We start from the raw sequence: 20,505 nt of genomic DNA on the forward strand, positions 1-20,505 counted from the left end.
CTTAAAACTTAGTTTACTGTATTATATTATTACCTATGCTCAGAGGTTATTTACATCTTTTATAGCTCTATGATGGAAATACTATATAATGTTGGAGCACATTTCTTTCCAACTCTGCATTCAGTTATGTCATATTGGTACTGTGAAGTTGGCCATGGTGGGAATATTTACACTACAGAAATCAGCAAATGCTACAAATCAGGGCTTTGTTTAATGTTTTGTTGATTGTCTAGAGTTAATAAAGTGATGAAGAATGTTAATAACAATGCAAATTAAACTTAAAAGTCTTTCTTGACCTACATTAGAAATTGAGGAAATATCCTTCTAGTATTCAAAAATATTACTGGTTTCAGCATAGAAGATAATTCACAACCAATATATGTCTTTCTTGTTTCATTTTCATCTTAACTCTTAATATAAATGAAAATAGTAACCACCTTTCACATCAAAACTACACTCATTCACCAGTTGCAACCATAGGTTGATCATGAACACAAGAGTATAGCAAAAATCAATGAAATCATACTGTGAGAATCAACTGGTTATATGGAATCTACAGTAAAGAATATTATATATGGACAAAGAATCTTACACAGAGAGGCAGTAGTCTCTAAATTCATTTGTTCAGATACTGTGTTGTGTTATAGTTGTTTTTCTCTGTGTTGAGTATAGCTGAATCATACAGTATATTAGGATATTTACAACTTGATGAGACCATGATGCCCCAATTTTTATCTCCTGTCTGGGCCTCTGCAGTGATTCTTCAAACCTTTATAGCCATCAGCCGACTTGATAGCTCCACTTGGATGTTTACCAGGTTCTGCAAACTTGTTATTGTTTCACCATGCATCCAATTGCTAGAGCCAAACCCAAGGCAGCAACCTTGATCCCTTACTTCACTTCCTCTTACCAGCTAATACCATTCATTCTATGTCTTAGTGGGCTTGACTGCCCAAACAAAATACCATAGACTCAGGGGCTTAAACACCAGACATTTGTATCTTCACAGTTCTAGTGAGAGCTCTCTTCTGGCTTGCAGATGACTGCCTTCTCACCCTGTCCTCATGTGGCAGAGATAGAGAGAGAGCACGCTCTCCAGTGTCTCTTCTTATAAAGGCACTAATCCCATTATGAGGATAACACCCTCATAACCTCACCTAACCCTAACTATTTACCAAAGGCCCATCCCAGAATGGGGTTAGGGCTTCAATACATGAATTAGGGTTTAGGACCTCAATATCTAGATTTGGTGATGGTAGTTGCAGGGTGGAGTTGGGGGTACACAGTTCAGTCCATAGCCCTCTATTCCAAAATATAATTCTGACTACTTCAGTCCATCTCTATTCCTTGTCCTGTAGCCCAAGCCACTATTATTCCCCACATAGACTATTGCTAAAGTCTCCTAACCTGTCTCCTTGCTGCCCTTCTCTCTTCTTATGATCCATTCTCCATATAATGGCCAGTGTGAGTTTTTAAAACTGTAGACTAGATTGTTACTCTCTTGCTTAGAATCCTCAGTGGTTTCCAAAAACGCTTTCCCATGACCCTCAAGCCCCAGCCTGTCTTAGTGGCCTCTTCGTGAACACTCTCCCCTTTACTTACTACACTCCAGCCACACTGGCCCTCTTCCTGTTCCTTAAACACATCAAGCTAGTTCCTGCCTTGGGGTGTTTTCCGTTGCTGTCTCTGTGCCATAGATCTTCACATAATTATCATTCAGTGTTAGATCAAACATCACCTTTTCAAAGAGGCCATCTTTGGAGATCCGTCTAAAATAACTCCCTTTCCTCTCCTGTCTTACCCCTTACCCTATTACTCTCTATCACATTGGGGTGGCAGTACTGCATAATGGTTAAGAAAATGAAATCTGTAGGCAAACTACTCTATGCCATTACCAGCTGTGTGACTTTGGTCAGCTTACCTAACCTTTCTGTGCATAAGTTTTCTCATGGGTAAAGTGGGATTTATGTACAGCTTAAATGAATTAACGCACAGTAAATACTCAACACGTGTTAGCTGCTATTATTACCTTGTTTTATTTTTTTCATGGAATTTACCATCATCTGAATTTATCTTTATTCGTTTATATATCGTCTATCTCTCCCCTTATGGCCGCCCCCACCCGCCACCGCCCCTCCAAGACGTGAGGTCTGTGAGGGCAGGAAATTTATCTTGTTTTGTTTGCTGTGATATTTCCCCAGTCTGTAGAGCAGAGGCTGGCATATAGTGAGCATTTCTAAAGTATATACAATTGTCAGAAAAGCCTCAGAGTAACCAGAGAAGTGTAGAGTCATTTAGCTCATACTCAGCTTCACACACAGTAGATTGAAACTTATTTGCTGGTGGAGGCACAGGGCACTTCAAAAAACGAAAGTAACATTCCTAGCACTAAGCTACTAGCACCTCTTCAATCACTTAAAAAGAAAAGTTTTATTTGGGCCCCTCAAAGAACCCACTTTTCTGCAATGACTGTTATCTTTTTCCTCCTTCTTTTCTTAGTGGTCAGCACTGGGCATGGCTCAGAAAAGGTGTGTCAAATATCCGTGGAATAAACATAGTCTGTAACATAAGGTTGTAAGTTCTATAACATTTGCATAGTGTTTACAGTTTACAAAGCAGGCCAATATTCCTTACAACATGGGTATCATGGTGTCTGTGATTGACTTTAAATTTCTTCAGGACAGTGTAATATTCTGTGTGGGTCATTTGGTTGAAGCTATGCCCTAGAAGTTGCTGGCATTCTAGTATTAGGAATCCACACTCCAGGAGTAGTTAGCTAGCATCATACCAGAAAGGTCACATTCCAGAGATGGAGCTACAAATATCTTAGTCACCTTGATCTCTGATGACACCAGATGTTTTGCTAATTATCAGAGTGAGTGCCAGAAATGGCTTTTGATTGGCAAAAATAACAGCTTATTAATTATCATGATGAATACTAGAGATGAGCTCTCAAAAGAATGCTCTCCACTCCTGAATAAACAGGGTGAGCACTAAAAATTCGAGTCCTCAGACTTTGGAGATGCCACCTGAGGCTTCATCGCTATTGGTCCTGGCTCTGCCACGGGTCTGGAAGATTTCTGGTTGCCAGATGCTGGCAGTAACTATAATGATAACAGAATCCTGCCTCTGCAGCCCTGTACTTCTGTTTCTCAACTTTCTAGTGCAAGGTGGTGGTCAAACCATTTACAACTGCACCCTCCAACACTGTAATCTTTATCTACATGTGAATTTTGAGCATTGACGTATGGTCAGTTTAAATTGTAAAACATACATATCAGATTTTGAAGACAGTACAAAAAATGTAAAATATTTCATTAATTATTTTTTATTTTGGGTACGTGTTTAAATGACAACCTTGTGGCTATGTGTTAAAATATAATACTAAAATGGACCCCACCTCATTCTTTTTACTGTTTTTTTTTGTTGTTGTTGTTGTCGTTTTTGTTTTTTTGGCTGTGCCAGGTGGCATGCAGGATCTTAGTTCCCCCACCAGGGATGGAAGCCATGCCCCCTTGCAGTGTGAGCTCAGAGCCTTAACCACGGGACCACCAGGGAAGCCCCTCTTTTCACTGTTTTAAATATGGCTACCAGAAAATTTTAAATTACATATGTGGCTCAAATTCTATTTCTATAGGACAGTGCTGACCTAGGACGGAGAGCTCGACTTTCAACAAGCTAATAGGACAGATTAAATACTATTTGTGCCTGCTTTCTAATAAATATTCATTTCTGAATAAGGGACAAAATTGGGTTTGATATTTGCTTTCACTTAATGTAGTGAAGAAATTGTGGGATCCTTATCCGTACTGTAACAGACCAGAAAGAATTTAAAACTTTTAGGTGATCAAATGATTTAGGTCAGCTGTGAACTGTGAGGTTGTAAAAGCATTAAATAGTAGCGATGACTACTACTAGGCTCACATACAAGATAACAGAGAAAATATACTGGGTTTGAGCCACATAGTTTTAAAATTATCACGTATATTCATTCTATTCACACAACACCCTATTAAGTAGAAACCATCAATATTAATAATAAGAACTATTAATATTAATAGTCCCAATTTGACTCTCCGCTGGTTGAAGCATAACTTCAGAATTCCCATTTGAAAGGGCTTCAGCTGGAATCACTTCTACCTCTGCCAGCTTCAGTAGCGGATCCGTACGACTTCCGCCCACGCAGCGCAGCCAATCAGGACTGCGGGGTGAGCGACGTCACTCTCCCAAAAGTCCTCGCCAATTCCCAGAGTACTCCTATTCTCCGTCCTGCCCCTTTTCTATTTGTCAGAGGCGACCGGCGGCCATTTTAGGTTCGGGCGGAAATCCAGTTAAGACCGTGCGGTTAAAAGCCTGAAAATTAAAATCAAGGCAAACTTGCACGTTCAACTCAGAGCCCAAGAAAAGAGACATCTTCACTGACCAACTAGGCGGCTGGGGACAGAGAGTGAACCGCTGGGCCGGCACCGCCGCCCATACTCAAGATGGCACCGGCCTGAGAATCACCGGCGAGGCCGCCCCATCTCGGTTCCGGGTTCTTTCGCCCCGGTGGTGGCGTTGTAGGGCTGAAGGCTGGTATCCTGTCCGGCTTCCGGACCCGTCTCTATGGTGCCGGAGAGACCGGACCTCAGAAGATTGTGGGGGTAGTGGCCAGAGTATCACGGGGGAGGCGAGGGTGGTTGGTGTCAACAGGGGGCGAAGAGGGGACCGAAGCTAAGATCCTCGGCTGCCCCCCGCGCCGCCCTCCCACAGGTAACAGGGAGCCCTGCGCTGCGTCTTCCGTCCGTGCGGGCCTGGGCCGCTGGGGAGGGGGCCGGGCCGGGAGCGAGGCGCGGGGGTGAGGGGTAGGGAACGCGCGCCCCGCTCGCGGGTCCGCGCTTGGGGCCCGCTCGTGGGCGAGCTCGGCGTGGTGTCGCTGCCGGTTGAGCTCTGCTCCCCACCTCAGTGTAGTCTCCCCCTGCTTTTTGCGGGGCGCCCTGCTAACCTGGGCTTCGCGGGCGACCCCCGCCCGGGGCGGCGCTGGCGGCCGGAGCTGTCGAAGGAAGCCGCGGAGCCTGGCCTCGCGGGCAGGTGTGGAAGGTGAGGGGCCAGCTAAGCGGGAGCGCCACCGCCCCTCTGAGACCCCGGGGAGTCGCGGTCAGACCCCGCTGGCCCCCAACCCCCGCGCCCGGGCCGTCCTCCTCGCCGCGGGGAGGGCTAGTGTGCGCGGCGGGGCCGAGTCGCGGGGAGCCTGGGGTTGCGCCCGCGCTGGGTTGCTGCCTTCATTTTCGATCCGAGACCAGTGCCAGGCCCCCAGAGGCCCAGCTGGTTCCTGTCTTTGGGTAGTGTTTTTTGTTTAAAATGAAGATGAAACAGTTTTGGGAAAATCGTATGTAGGAAACCGTGTGAATACTCAGAGTTGGGTCCTGAATTTTGGAATCCCTGTGTGCATACCCACATAACATCCCATGTCTTAGCAGAAATCATACGTAGTTTTTTCGGTACGCAAAGGCTTCATAATGTATCGCCGGACTGAGTTCAATATAGGGAATATATACGTGAAACAGATCAAAGCAAAGGGCCCGAAGTCATGTTATCACTAGATAACGAAATACCAATCAATACCGGGTGTCCTTTGAACTCACAGTGCAAGCCCTTATCGTTGAAACTTCCAAGCTGAGGGAGCTAGGATAACGATCATCTCAGTTACTTGCTGTGAAAAGAACAGAGGTAGAGAGAGTTCCCCAGAGGACACTGATTTCTTAGTTTAGTGTATGAGTTGCCCAGTGACCTAGACAAGAGCTTTTAATCCCACAGGTGGCCCAGAAACTTGATGTGCTGCCCAAGGAAGCAAAAGGGTGGAGGAAGATAGGTGAACAACATTTTAAAGAGAAGATCATGATGCGTATTCAAGTCAGAAACTGTGTACCCCACATTTTATTATAGAGAGTGGAGATGGTAAATTCTGCAAAATACCCATGCTAATATTAAAATATCCTTTTCTGCCTTTTTGTGACTTTTTAATTTCAAAGTTAAACGATTTGGTGTTTTCCCCTTTACTCCTTAAAACAAAAAAGATAGTATTTTGGAAGTCCAGGTGTTATTGTTTATCAGTATTGCATTTCAGTAAGGCCATTTAGCTGAATTATCATTTTTAAAGCGCTGTTAATAGCAACCGTTTTTGTGCCTCTTAGGGTACAGTTTTGTGAAGTTAAGAATTACTGCTTTAAGACCATCAGATTGCAGTCAACAGCACATCTTTTTTTTTTTTTTTTTTTTTTTTTTTGCGGTACGCGGGCCTCTCACTGTTGTGGCCTCTTCCGTTGCGGAGCACAGGCTCCGGATGCGCAGGCTCAGCGGCCATGGCTCACGGGCCTAGCCGCTCCGCGGCATGTGGGATCTTCCCGGACCGGGGCACAAACCCGTATCCCCTGCATCGGCCGGCGGACTCTTAACCACTGCGCCACCAGGGAAGCCCAACAGCACATCTTTTTATTTACCCCCTAATGAAGTTTTCACTGGACATAGGCTATAACCCAGCTACTCTGTAAGCATTGCAGGATGGTATCAGTAGACTTCTGTCAACATTAATCATGCTTTCAAACCAATAAAATGTCAGCCTTTTGAGTTCTCACAAGGAAGGGGTTCATTCCTTTAAATTTTTAAGTGGCATTTCTTGGGGTCTTAGACCCAAATACATACTGCTAAGAAAAACTGCCAGTTTTAACCTCTTCCTAAATTTTTTATAACCCTAAATTGTTAATGATCTTATAGTGGAATTCAGAATATTAAATGAAAGGTTAATAGGTGTTGTAAGGCCCAGTATTCCCACAAGAAGGTATTTTGCTATTTAGAAATGACTAAGTTCATTGATTGTCCATTGCTGTACCTCTGCTGACTGCCATTCATTCAGCCAGAGCGTGTCCCTGACTCTTGGGACCATTTTATCTCCTTTGGAGAGTAATATTAAAGCTAAGTGAATGGCATGATTTTCTGCCAAGAAGATTATTTTCTTGCAGCAATTATGTGTGGATTTTGGAAAGCTGTATTTTGTGGCTAAGAGAGAGAAGGAAGTTAGACTAGCTTCAGATATACACTTTTCGAAGTAGCATTTCTCTAGTGCCTTCCTTTAGTCTGACTGGTTTTTCAGACAAGAGGAGTTAAAAAGAACTCCTGCTTATGAAATGGCAGTTGGTTTCGAAGAACATGGACCCATTCAGGCTACCTCAGGTGTGCCTCAGGCTACGCATGATTGTAAGGGTGGCAGTGAGGCAGTGGATTTGAAGCTGGGCTTCTTGTAGCCCCGAGTTGGAGTAGTAATGTGACTTTCTAAATCTAAGTTACTCTCCCAGTGTTTGCTTTTCCTTCTCCTGCTGCCAGCTGGCTTCCTCTGTACTTGCCAGGTTTCTGCTTTTACGTGGCTTTGGCTTGCCATAGCCCTGACTCTACCTTATGCCATCCTTTTACCTTCAGCTGTGCTGCTAACAGACAAAAATATCTCACATTCATTCAGATTCCTGGGGCAGACAGTGATTGTCCAGCTTAGCTCTTCATCCAGGTCATGGGTCCTAGAGATGGCTAACGTGTGATTTGACTGCCCTTTGGCCCAGGGTAGGCACCTGACCCATAAAGTGTGCCCAAGAACAAGGCAGGTGCTAAACATGACCCTCCCGACTGGGGTGGGAGTGGGAGGTTGCTGCAGGTACCACACCATCTCCAGAATAGGGGAATTAACGGTAATTGCTTTTCTCCAAGATCCTACATAAATGCTAATTTTATTTGTAGTCCCAGTAGAAAGGTGAGTGTTACATACACAGGTGACCCTTGAACAACATGGGTTTGAACGGCACATGTCCATTTATACGCAGATTTTTTTCAATAAATATGCACTGCATTACTTCATGATCTGCAGTTAGTTGAATCCCCTGCGTTGTTTGAATCCACAGATGTGGAACTGCAGGTGTGGAGGATCAACTGTAAAGTTATACTCACATTTTTGACTGAGAGGGTGTTGGTGCCTTTAACCCCTGCGTTTTTTAAGGGTCAACTGTAGTTGAGATACTTTTTAATACTGTTTTTCGTTTGTTTGTTTGGTTTTTTTTTTTACTTTATCATTCTTAAGAAAGAGAAATTGCTTGGCAGGTAGGAAATCAGTGAATTTGTTACAAATCCAGCTTAGTTCTTATCCTCAGAAACATTCTTGGGTTTAAAAAAAAACCCATCAATTTTAGGTAGCTTTAGCCCTTATACGTGTTGTGTTCCTTATTCAGTGACGTATGTGGGTCTGTAGGCCCTTGAAATTCTCTGTTTGGGGTATCTGTTTTGAGCAGCATTATATACTCTGATAACCTAGTAAGCATTGTATGGAACTTCACCAAAGTGGAAAAAAAATCCAAATAGAAGGTCAGTATATAATGATTCTTAGGTTTATATTTACCCAAAGGATACAGATTTTAAACTGAATTTTTTTAAAGATCCACATAGAATTTGGCGCTGTTTTTTAGAACTAGCAACTTGTTTCCCACACTGCCAGAGTTAGTAAGAACTCTTTTTATCTTTTATTTTTTAAATAATGGTAAAGCCAGAACTGAAAACTGACTGCCACAAACTTTTCAGACATGTGTTGTTTAGACTATACAGGTTTAAAAACATTTGAGCCAATGTTGGAAAATAGGAAATTTCCACATAACTATTCAGGCTCATGGCTCTTTATGGTAAATGGTGTGACCTGCCAACTCTGAAATGGCAGTCCTGGTTGGAACCTTGTGATGGTGGCTCCCGTCAGAGTGCAAGCCCAGTCAGTAGGTGCCTGTGCGCACAGTAGGCCTTTTGCTATTCCACCAATACTGCTGCATTGCTGTGCATTGTCTTTTGTAACCATGTGAGTTTGTATCCCTGTTGTAAAGAAAGATATGCTCTTTTATGGAAGATTTGGGAGGTGCAGGCAAATGTATGTCTATGTTTGTATATATATGTGAATCATCCATGATCTGATGCCCACAACAAACCTCTGTTGATACTTTACATATTTTTTTCTTGTGTGTGTGTATGCATGTGTATGTATATATATAGATAGCTATAGCTATAGATCACTCATCACTATAATCATAATCCAAATACTGAATATATCCATTCTCCCAAAGTTTCCTTATACCCCTTTGTAATCCTTTCCTCTCCTGTGGCCCCTCTAACTACCCTCACCCCAGGCAACCACTGATCTATTTTCTGTCATTATATAGTAGTTTGCGTTTTCTGGAATCTCATGTACATGTGGGTTGTCTTTTTAACATTTGAGATTATACAATTTTGCATTTTCCCCTTTTTAGCCTAACTCTGAAGACAGTTACGGGATTGTACTTTTTCTGCTGTTTATTGTCATTTGCGTTCAGTGAGTAGTCTGTTTCCTTTCCCATTAATCCACAGGTGTTCTAGTGTTTTCTTGGTTTATATACACTCTCCATTTGTTAACATGTTTTTCATCATTTTAGAAATATTCTCCAGTTCATATTGTTTTCCTTAGAATTGTAGGTTATTTTAGACATGCAGAAGTTCATCATCTTTGAGTGATCGAGTTTTGTTGACGCTTTCCTCTGCGAGGCAGGACATGAGTGGTTTTAGGGAGCAGGAGAGCTCTTACTCTGTATTCGATCGCGTTTCCACTGCGACGGTTCTGTGTGTGCGCAGTAGGGGGTTGGGAGCAGCAGCAACCGCGTGTGTCTGTTTGGTTAAGTGTATTTTCTCTAGAGCTGAAAGTTGTTAATTGACAAGCATTGCAGGTAATTTGCTGAACATTTACTATTTCTGTTGTCAAACAGCCTACTTTATGAGGGTTGTAGGAACTAGTAGGTTTGAGTGCCTGGGTCTGGGTACTCGGCTATCTCTGGCTCATGTATCAGATAGAGACTCAATGTTAGGAAATGTTTTCTGTTTTCTTTCAGGTTTGCTTGGCTTTGAGGAGGAGCTGCAGCACCCCTGCCTCACAGCCTAAGGGATGGGCTCAGAGAACAGCGCTTTGAAGAGCTATGCCCTGAAGGAACCACCGTTCACCTTACCCTCTGGACTTGCTGTTTACCCCGCTGTATTGCAGGATGGCAAATTCGCTTCGGTTTTTGTGTATAAGAGAGAAAACGAAGACAAGGTTAATAAAGCTGCCAAGGTATTGTAATAGGTGACTACCTAATAGTTAGTACTTTTTACTGTCATCTTGTTTTCTATTAAAATATGAAATTAATAAACTTCAAAGGGGGTAGGTCATAAGGAATAGTATTTTTATTCATGTCCTTTCAAAATATAGTTGCTTTTACTTCACGGAATGTCTCCAACTTGCACGACAAGGTCAAGTACCATAGGTAAGCCAAAAGCTTTATGCAACTCAGCGTGATAGCTCTTATCATCCTATTTTTTAGTGAGAAAGTTTGGGAGGTGATTTTACATGGCTCATAGAAGATAAAGGGACTTAATCTAGCTTAGGAAAAATGCTGTTAAGTATGGGCAACATATTAATTGGTGTATTGAGGATGGACCTGGAAATGAAATATTTTAGGAACTGTAGCTACTGTTTTTTTCTTTTCCTGAGGCATTTTGATGCTCCCAGAAAGAATGTGAAACTGGAATGTGGGACTGGATGCCCCGGAAAGAATGTGACCTTGGCTCTAGTTCTTGCTGAGGGAGCTTAGAGCGTTAACTTCTGGTGGCTTCAGTTTCCTCCTGCCTCACACCTCCTAAGTGCTCCTCGGGGTAAAGGGTGCCAGTGCCATGCTGGCTGACCTGCTGTCAGGGGGCCCTGGCCTCTTATTAGAAAAAGTGATTCCTCTTTGGAATATAATTCCAGAAAACAGCCCTAGGTGTCTTTTCAAATTTAGTGAAAACAAAGGTATTAGGTGATATTTCCTTGGATAGCTAGCTGCTTCTTTGGGTATTCAGGCATTCAGATTATCTTCAGGAAGGTTCTAAAAAGGCACGCATTAATTAACTCTTCTTTGTTTACTATGGCAGGCATACTTTTCAGATTGATTTGGTATCTTTATTTTGTTAGAGTTATGATCTGCACCTTGAGTCACTTTGTACTATCAACAAGAATGAAACATTGATATCTATTTCATAGGTCTGTTTAAATGGTTTGTACCTTTTTTTATGATTATAAAGGGCTATGTTATACTATGTAATATTAGTAATATAATTTTGGCATTTTGTTTGTCACGCCGGTTCATTATTTGATGTCTCTGATCAGGCATGAAGTTAACGGTTGTAAGGTGGTTCCTGAGGAAAACGTTCCTCTCAGGATGCATTTTCCATTAATGGACTGTGGTAAAAAGTATAGCTGGCTGTTGTATTGCTAAGTAATTGTGCTTTTTGGTAAGACTACATGTTTGTCTCTTTTCCATCCCAACTAGGAATTGTTAATAATTTTTTTTGTGATTTTGCAAAAGATAAAATGCCTTGCCTCCCTGTTTTATTAACTGTATGTACAGTTAATATCTGACATACTTCCTGTTATTTGATAAGGTTGCACTTTTTTTAGTAATAATTTAGAGCGACTGTTACTAGTTAAGTACTAGCGATTTACAATTCTTAGGGTTTTTTTCATAAGACCATAAGATTTTTGAAAATTACATTAACCTTTATGGTGTATGTACCAAGAAAGTAGAACAACACAGGTCAGAAAGTTTCTACAGGAAAAAAACAAAGACCTGCGCTCAATGTTTGAGGACTTCCGTGCTGTAGGAATTGCAGAGCTTGAGAGGGAGGATTTTTACCCCCTTGGTATCTGCACACTCTTCTGAGCCATGACTGAGCCTTTTCAAGTAGTTCATACTTGTCTCCTATGTTCTTCAGGCCATTATGTGGCTTTGAATACCTGAGCCATGAATCTGAGAAATTTGAAATGGCAACAAAACGATAAGGAGTTTAGATGTAGGTTACAGTACTTGAGAAATGTATGGCATTGCGTCAGGTTTTAGGAACTTGATTTCTGAGATACCTGAAGTATTAAAACACCATAGGTAGCTTGCCTCACTTTCTCTAGAGTTCAGGCTCCTAGTTCTACCACTGATAGTTCTAATGACTGTTTCAAGCAGGTATAGCAGTGTTTTCCTTACCAAATATTGTTAGGTAGCGATTATACTCTTCCTCCACTGTTGTAAATAAAAACTAACAATCACAGCACACTGTTCAACCTCTGAAAAAGGACGAAATGCAAGTATAACCTTTGGCCACAAAACAACATCAGAAATACTTCAAGTCCATCATATCTTCTCATCTTATCTTGAATTCATTAGCTACAATAGTATATAACTTTCTCACTGGTGATTATGACTCATTTCTAACCAATAGCCTATAAGGAATGATAAATCCTGAGTCAGAACTTGGTTACTGTGGTTTGCTATAATATAATCTAAGTGCTTAGTTAGGGCTTCATGGTGAGTACAGGCTCAAAGAATGATTCCTGAGTGTCTTTATACCAAGCAGCCACATCGCAGTAGGTATATAGATGCTATGTCAGTGCTCTGTTTAGTGCCTTAGGAGACATTATGCTCTTCTCCATGATGGGTTCAGGCTGCTTTGTGGAAAGGTTGGTCAACATATTTGAGAACCACATTGTGTGGGCACGAGAAAGAAATAGAAGGGATGAATGCTGTGCTTGCATTCTGTTTGGAAAATGCTTTACTGCTTTTCCTTAAGTTGACATTTTCTTTCTGTTCCTTTCCCTCTCCAGTCCTTTTCTATGCTATTTACAACCCTCATTCCAGTAAATCAACTTCCCTACATCGTCAGCTTTTAAAAAAATGATTTCCTTCCCCTCATGATCAAAATCTGGTTCTCTTACAAGGCTTCTAAGCGTCAGCTGCTCAGAAGAACTTGGGAAGTATTCCCCCCCTCCCTCAGGTATGATAGGGTCACCAGGTGGAACTGGCCCTTTGCCAGCTCCCACCACAGTTTTCAGACTTCACAGTCTCATCCTTTCTTTAAATATCTGTCAGGGCCTCTTGTCTGAACTCCAGATCTATATTTCCACCTGCCTATTGAATATCTCCACCTGGGTATTCCAGCAGCACCCAAATGCAGGCTTTCCAACATAGAAATCTTTTTTTTTTTAACTTTTTATTTTATATCTAAGTATAGCCGATTAACAATGTTGCAATAATTTCAGGTGCACAGCAAAGGGACTCAGCCATACATATCCATGTATCCATTCTTCCCCAAACTCCCCTCCCATCCAGGCTGCCACATAACATTGAGCAGAGTTCCCTGTGCTATACAGTAGGTCCTTGTTGGTTATTTATTTTAAATATAGCAGTGTGTACATGTCATCCCAAACTCCCTAACTATCCCTTCCCCCCCCAGTAATCATAAGTTCTCTTAAGTCTGTGAGTCTGTTTCTGTTTTGTAAATAAGTTCATTTGTATCATTTCTTTTCCAAGTCCGCATATAAGGGATATCATACTATATTTCTCTTTCTCCATGTGACTTCACTCAGTATGACAATTTCTAGGTCCATCCATGTTGCTGCAAATGGCATTATTTCATTCTTTTTAATGGCTGAGTAATATTCCATTGTATATATGTACCACATCTTCTTTATCCATTCCTCTGTCGATGGACATTTAGGTTGCTTCCATGTCTTGGCTGTTGTAAACAGTGCTGCAATGAACATTGGGGTGCATGTATCCTTTCGGACCATGTTTTTCTCCAGATACATGTCCAAGAGTGGGATTGCAGGGTCATATGGTAGCTCTGTGTTTAGTTTTTTAAGGAACAACGTAGAATTCTTTATTCCTTTCCCTTTCTGCATTTTACTCCTAGTTTATGATCTAACCTACAGGCAGTGGGCATTTAAAGACAGAGCATACTTACCATCTTTATCTCAGATTTGCATCTTAGGGGTACAAGGAAGAATATTTCTGCCTGAAGATTCTTGCCCTCTAGTATAGGCATCTTGTTATTTTGTCATTACTTCTTTAACAGAGTAAAATTAAGGCTTTCTCCCTGTCTTAAAACTTGCAAGTGAATTTGAGCTATAGTTAAGAACTACTACTTTGTGTTGTTTTCAAAGTGAAGTAGCAAATTAGAGGTAGAATGGCGATGAAAAGTTAAGCCCCTAAGGCTTGAATTAATTCTCTGGGTAGCTGAGTCATAACTGATTCCTGCAAAGTAGGGATAGTTCATATTCAAAACTAGAGTCACACACTTAACATCTCTGTGTGGGCATAGATAAGTATACATATTGGCACATTATCTAGTACTACTCATATTTAATAATAAAGGTCCTTACTCAGAATCCTTTTTCAAAGACCAGCACCTAGTACAGTGAATGAGATGTGATAGGCATTCAGTAACTTTGGGACAAATGCTTTCAAGTCACTCTCATCTGACAACAGTCACCTTTCTTCACCGGAGCAAGAGCGATTTATGTCTTTAATTGATGTTCATTGAGAAAATATCCTAGTTACACTTAGCAGATACCTCTTGTTGTTCCCTCTGTTCTTTGGAGCAGCAGAAGCTTGGATCTATTTGATTAGTAACTGCTAACCTTTCCTGTGAATCTGTGCATAATTTTTTTATTTTTATTTTTTTGCGGTACGTGGGCCTCTCACTGTTGTGGCCTCTCCCGTTGCGGAACACAGGCTCTGGACGCGCAGGCTCAGCGGCCATGGCTCACGGGCCCAGCTGCTCCGCTGCATGTGGGATCTTCCCGGACCGGGACACGAACCCGTGTCCCCTGCATTGGCAGACGGACTCTCAACCACTGTGCCACCAGGGAAGCCCTGTGCATAATTTTTGCATAACATTGTGTGTGCCAAAGGGGAGTGACAAGTAAGGTTTTTGCTAAGTTAAGAGCTTTGTTCAGAATCATGCAAGAGTTATCCCGTTCTTCATTCAACAAAGAAGAAGTCACTTCGGATAAAGAATTTTGCTGGTCATGTAAGGTTAAAAGGATAAACAGAAGCAAAATGGAACATATTATTTATTAATCAGGTGAACATTTATTGACTGTGTATTTTCATGCCAGCACTGAACCAGGTAGCATTTCTTCTGACTTACTAGTACGCCCTGAGTATTAGAAGGAGAATAAAAGAAGATTTAAAACCAAAGAATAATTAGAGCCCTAGGACACAAAAGCTGAATGAAGACTTTTTCCTGAACAGGCGAAAATGAAGTATTTCATGTTTGGCTTGCAAATTATTTGAAATGTTTCTTATAATGAAAATATGAAAGAGGCTGCATAATTTTACTTAGAAACCACAGCTCCAAAGATACCTGTAGGAAGTTCTCTTCATTTAACACACACGCATTCAGCCAACCTGCTAGCACAATTCTTGGCTTATCGGGACCTTTGCTGTATTTATATGGGTATGTATGGATTGTTTGAAAAGCTGATATACAAATTAATAGTTTATAATTGCTAGTTTAAAAAATTTTCTTAACTCTTTGTTGTTTATTAGAGTAAATCAGGGGAGGGTAACGCTTCCTTCTTAAGAATAAACAAAAAATCCTATCGGGGCTATCCCCAGAGTTGGCAAAATTTGAGATAAGAAAATAAATTGGGCAAATGAATCCACTCAGAAGATTCTCCTATGATCTTACCTGGGAGAAGTTTAATAGACAAGTGTGAGGTGACTGATATAAAACTTGCACCAGTGCTGGGTTATGGGCTCTTAAACTATCCCATGTTCTTCTGAGATGTTTTGGAACATTCCAAACTAAGTGCTTATTTGTGAAAATGAAACCTGATATTATATTGGGGGCTGTTCTCCAAGTGAAATTTTCCATCAGTCTCCTCCCAATTCGATGATTGGTTTACAAGGCTTCCCCAATGTCCAGTGGATTGTACAGGGTACAGCTCAGAGATTTAAAGTCATGTAATTTCTTTTAGAAAAACTGGGTGATTTGTAAAGAAAACCACCAGTCCAGCATTTAAGTTTTGCTGTAAATACATGATAAGATTATTACCTGGGTTGGGAATTTTGGCTTATGGATCTCCTAAGTTACTCATGTCAAATTTTAGGGGATAAACAGCATGGGTGGAGATTGGAAAAATCGATCTGCTAAGTCTGTTATAAAACCAACCAGGGAAGGAAAGCAACTCAACAGAATTAACCTCGGGTTCAGACACAAAATTGTTTTATATTTGTCATCCATCTGTGTATACTCTTTGCTAAGAAAATAGGACAAAGGAAAACGGTGTGTGTTTTGCGGGAGAATACTCCATATTAGGAGGTTCTAAAGTGGGTTATCCATACCCTAGGGATTGTGCAGTATGATTCATTGCCATTTGGGGAAAATATATCAAGAATGTCTATTTAAGTTTACCTTTAATCTTTTATTTTGGTACTTTATCTTTTTTTCCATTTATTTATTTTTGGCTGCGTTGGATCTTCATTGCTGCGCACGGGCTTTCTCTAGTTGCAGCGAGCAGGGGCTGCTCTTCGTTGGGGTGCGCGGGCTTCTCATTGCGGTGGCTTCTCTTTGTTGAGGAGCACAGGCTCTAGGTGTGCAGGCTTCAGTAGTTGTGGCATGAGGGCTCAGTAGTTGTGGCTCGCAGGCTCAGTAGTTGTGGTGCACGGGCTTATCTGTGGCACGTGGGATCTTCCCAGACCACGGCTTGAACCTGTGTCCCCTGCATTGGCAGGTGGATTCACAACCACTGCGCCACCAAGAAAGTCCTGGTACTTTCTATTTTGTGGGTGTTTTATAGTAGTATATGTATTTTATATATAAACGTATATATACAAAATATATATTACACATTCATATATATTATGCATAAGCTACAAATTTAACCTTTTTACTGGTGTGAAGTGTGTGAACAAAAACCTTTGATGATCACTTTTCTAGATGGTAAAAAGAAGTTTTAAAGATGGTTAAATATTTTAGTATTTTTTAGTATTCCATTTTAATTTATCTTGACTTGGGGTCTGTATTTCTTTATTTTTTTTAAATGGTTGCACTAAGGACTTCAGTATACATAATTAACTTTTAATAGTCTACTTTAGGTTAGTATTGTACCACAGTCAAATAAAATGTAGAAGCCTTGGAATCATATAGGTGTCTCCAGCCCCCAACCCTGCCGTTCTTTGGTTACATATATATCAACTGTATGTGCACACTAGCACACAGGCATACATATACATCACACACACTGAAAACCTCACCAGGCAGTGTTACAATATTTACTTTACGTAGGTGTCTATATTTTAAATAAGTAAAAAGTAGCCTTCAAATTTATCCTGAGGTTTATTATTTCTGATTTCTGATGCTCTTCCTTCAATCCTGAAGATTTAAGTTTCCCTTTGATATCATTTCCTCTTCAGCTTGAAGAACTTTAACATTTTTGTAGGGCAAATCTTGTAGCAACAACTTTTCTATTTTCCATGATCAAAAATGCCTTTATTTTGCCTTCTTTCCTAAAGGATATTTTTGCCAGATACAGAATTCAGGGTTGATCTTTTATTTTTTCTTTCATTGCTTTAAAGATAGTTCCCCTTTGTCTTTTGGACTCTGTTTTCTTATGAGAAATTAGTATCATTCAGTTCGTTATTTCTCTCCACCAGTGGTGTTTTTCTCTAGCTGCTTCCAACATTTTTTAATATATCTTTGATTTTCAGCAGTTTGATCATAATGTAGTTCTATTTATCCTATTTGGTGTTCATTGAAGTTTTTAAATCTGTAAACTTAAGTATTGGGCCAAATTTGGGAAGTTTTCAGCCATTATATTTTTTAGCCCCAATTCTCTCTTCTTTCTTTTTTGGAACTCCAATTATATGCATTAAATTTTTTGTTATTGTCACCCAGGTTTCTGAAGCTCTGATCTTGTTTTTTGTAATACTTTTTCCTCTTCTTTAGATTGGTTAACATCTTCAGGTTTACTGACTCTTGCCTCTGTCATCATCATTCTGTTTTTCAGTCCATCCATTGAAGTTTTTATTTGTAATATTTTATTTTTAATTTCCAAAATTTCCATTTAGTTCTTTTATGTAACGTTCATATCTCTTCTGAGAACGTCTATCTTACCACTTACAACTCTTTCCTTTACCTCTAGGGAGAATTGTTAGAGTAGCTGCTTCAAATTCTTTCTGATAATTCTCTCTCTGGTTTATCTGTTGGTCAATCTTGGGTTTGATATTTGTTGGTTGTCTTTTCACATTTTCATGGTTCTTTGTCAGTTTAGTGACTTTGGATTGCATTCTGGGCATTTTGAATGTCCTGTTGCATAGACCTTGGTTCTGCTGTAGTCCTCTGGAGAATATTGATGTTTTTTGTTTGCAGGCAGTCAATCCCCTTGGGTTCAAGCTTCTTCTCCTTTTTTTTTAACTACTCTCCTTCCAGCCTTCCTGTGCATGGTAGTTCAAACCTTAGTTCATTTCTCAAAACTTTGCCATGCTAGTTTGGGTCTGTCCTATGAGTGTTTGGTTCAGGGGTTAGTCTGAGACCTGCGTAGGTATACAGATAACTAGGGCATCTCCTTTTCCCTCCCTTAGCTCTCTCTCCTCTGGGACAGCTTCCTCATACTCAGCCCTGCTTTGGTTCTCCTGGCCAGAAAGATGGCAAGGTTTCTCTCAGAGTTTTAGCCACGTTTGTTGCACTGCTCTGCACCTGGGGACTGCCTTCAGTGCACAGCTGTGAGAAGGGACATTCCCTGAACCAGGAAACTCCCCCCAATGTGTGACTCCCCTCCGTAATCTACGTGTTTTTGTTTACTTTTCAGAGTTCTTAGGTAGTTGTTTTTGGCACTTCGTTAGGAGTTTATAGCAATAATCATTGGAGATCTAGGCTCTTGGGGGGCTTACCCTCCCATAATGGAACTGGAATTCTCTGTAGAGTAATGTAAATGTTGGTAAAGTGACTACTGTCAGAACAAGTCACGTATTCTTCTCTGCCTTTTTTGAAACTTGGGGGGGTAGGTGAGAGAGGTAAGGAGCTGGAAAAGACCTTGAATGTAAGTATACATTTTCTGACTTGACTACAATGTTAATGAAACTATAGTTAATCTTGTTTTGAGTCATTAACTTCACCAACTCTTCTGTTTATATTTTTAAAGCATTTGAAGACACTTCGTCACCCTTGCTTGCTAAGATTTTTATCTTGCACTGTGGAAGCAGATGGTATTCATCTTGTCACTGAGCGAGTGCAGCCTCTGGAAGTGGCTTTGGAAACATTGTCTTCTGCAGAGGTCTGTGCTGGGATCTATGATATATTGCTGGCTCTTATCTTCCTTCATGACAGAGTAAGTAACCTGGACACAGTCTGCCTCACAGGCTTTCATGTAGACCAGGGGTGGGGTGGTGGGAGGAGGCTGATGTATGGGGTAGTGCTGGTGAATTACGGTATCTGTAGAAATCAGAAGTTACTATTCTTATCAGAAGGCTTCCTGAGGGAAAACAGCATACAAGATGCTACAGACAGACAAGTGGTTTGTGGAACAGGCAACAAGTTCTTTGTCCCTGGGCAGTTATTTGTAGAACTTTATTTCAGTTTACTATAGTCTCTCTCTAGTTTTGGATAAGTCTTTATATAAAAATAGCTACAGCTGGTATTTGTTATTAAGATAAAAGTTTAGTAACATCAGTGCTGCTGATGGACCAACCTTCCTATTTGTTTTCAGGAGTTTTGTTTTTTTTTTTAGATTTTAAAGAAAGAAATCAGCATTTCTTAGAAAGAGGCAGAGTTTTACACACCCCTTTCCGTTCAAGTAGGTGGTACCAAAGAGAGATAGCCCCTAACACTGTGGCAGTGTTTGCTATGAAGGGGATAGAGTATTTTGTTTACTTCTTGTCTATTTCTTAACAGTATTATTGAGCTACTATTTGTTAATGGAATTTACATTCTGAAGTATTAAGGCCTTTGGCAGCCCCCCTCCCCACCCGAGATTTAAAAACACCAGTTACAAGTTAGAAGCACTTGAATTTGACTCATCTTAATGTGTTTTTAAAACATTTTCTGTTATTGGGAGACAGAGTCTCGAAATATCACTTTGGATTTATCATCTCTTAAAGTATGTCTAAGATTCACATAAGTAGAATTATTAATGCCCCACTGTGGAGGAATATTTTCTTTGTTGGAGAAATGCATGAACGTGGTAAAAAGTTTGAATAGTATGAGAGTGCAGATAGGGAAAAACAAGTCCCTGCCTCATCCTTGAATCCAGCGCCCTACTTCTCTCCATCGACAACCATGATCAGTGTGTTAGTCCAGAGATATTTCTTGTGTGTATAAAGCAGACATCTCTGTGCTTATTCTCCTTTGCTTTTTCGCAAGCGGAAAAACACCTGCATACTATTTTAAGCTTTCCTTTAAAAAATATATAACTTGGAGTGTTTTATATAAAAATGTGTACATATTTGATCTGGTGGGTAGAATATTTAAAATGCACTTATCTACTGGAATAATTTCTGGTTTGGAGAAAAACATACTTCAACCCTGTTCTCTTTTTCTTCTTCCCTCTCATTTATTTGACTGTACTATTTTTTATAGTTTTAAATTTGGCTCTTTTGTGGTCTGTGGGATATTTCTGGTGGTCCTTATTCC

At 40.6% G+C, this 20,505-nt stretch overlaps 1 protein-coding gene across 9 annotated transcripts in view; it reads left to right on the forward strand.

The window, feature by feature from the left end:
- The first annotated feature begins 4,336 nt into the window (after positions 1 to 4,336).
- Positions 4,337 to 20,505, forward strand: part of SCYL3 (SCY1 like pseudokinase 3) — a 39,528-nt gene continuing 23,359 nt past the window's right edge. For 2 of the 9 annotated variants that reach the window (XM_027086362.1, XM_027086368.1), the window contains exons 1-3: positions 4,342 to 4,752; positions 9,918 to 10,135; positions 19,019 to 19,204. In XM_027086362.1, coding sequence (XP_026942163.1) covers positions 9,971 to 10,135; positions 19,019 to 19,204 — 351 coding nt within the window. In that variant the 5' untranslated portion in view covers positions 4,342 to 4,752; positions 9,918 to 9,970. Of the gene's footprint in view, positions 4,753 to 9,917; positions 10,148 to 19,018; positions 19,205 to 20,505 lie in introns of those variants that run through there. The other 7 variants (XM_027086365.1, XM_027086366.1, XM_027086360.1 and 4 more) reach the window with 7 other exon arrangements.

This window comes from Aethalodelphis obliquidens, unplaced genomic scaffold (assembly GCF_003676395.1).
Source record: "Aethalodelphis obliquidens isolate GAN/ISIS:26980383/991018 unplaced genomic scaffold, ASM367639v1 scaffold55, whole genome shotgun sequence".
NCBI lineage: Eukaryota > Metazoa > Chordata > Mammalia > Artiodactyla > Delphinidae > Aethalodelphis > Aethalodelphis obliquidens.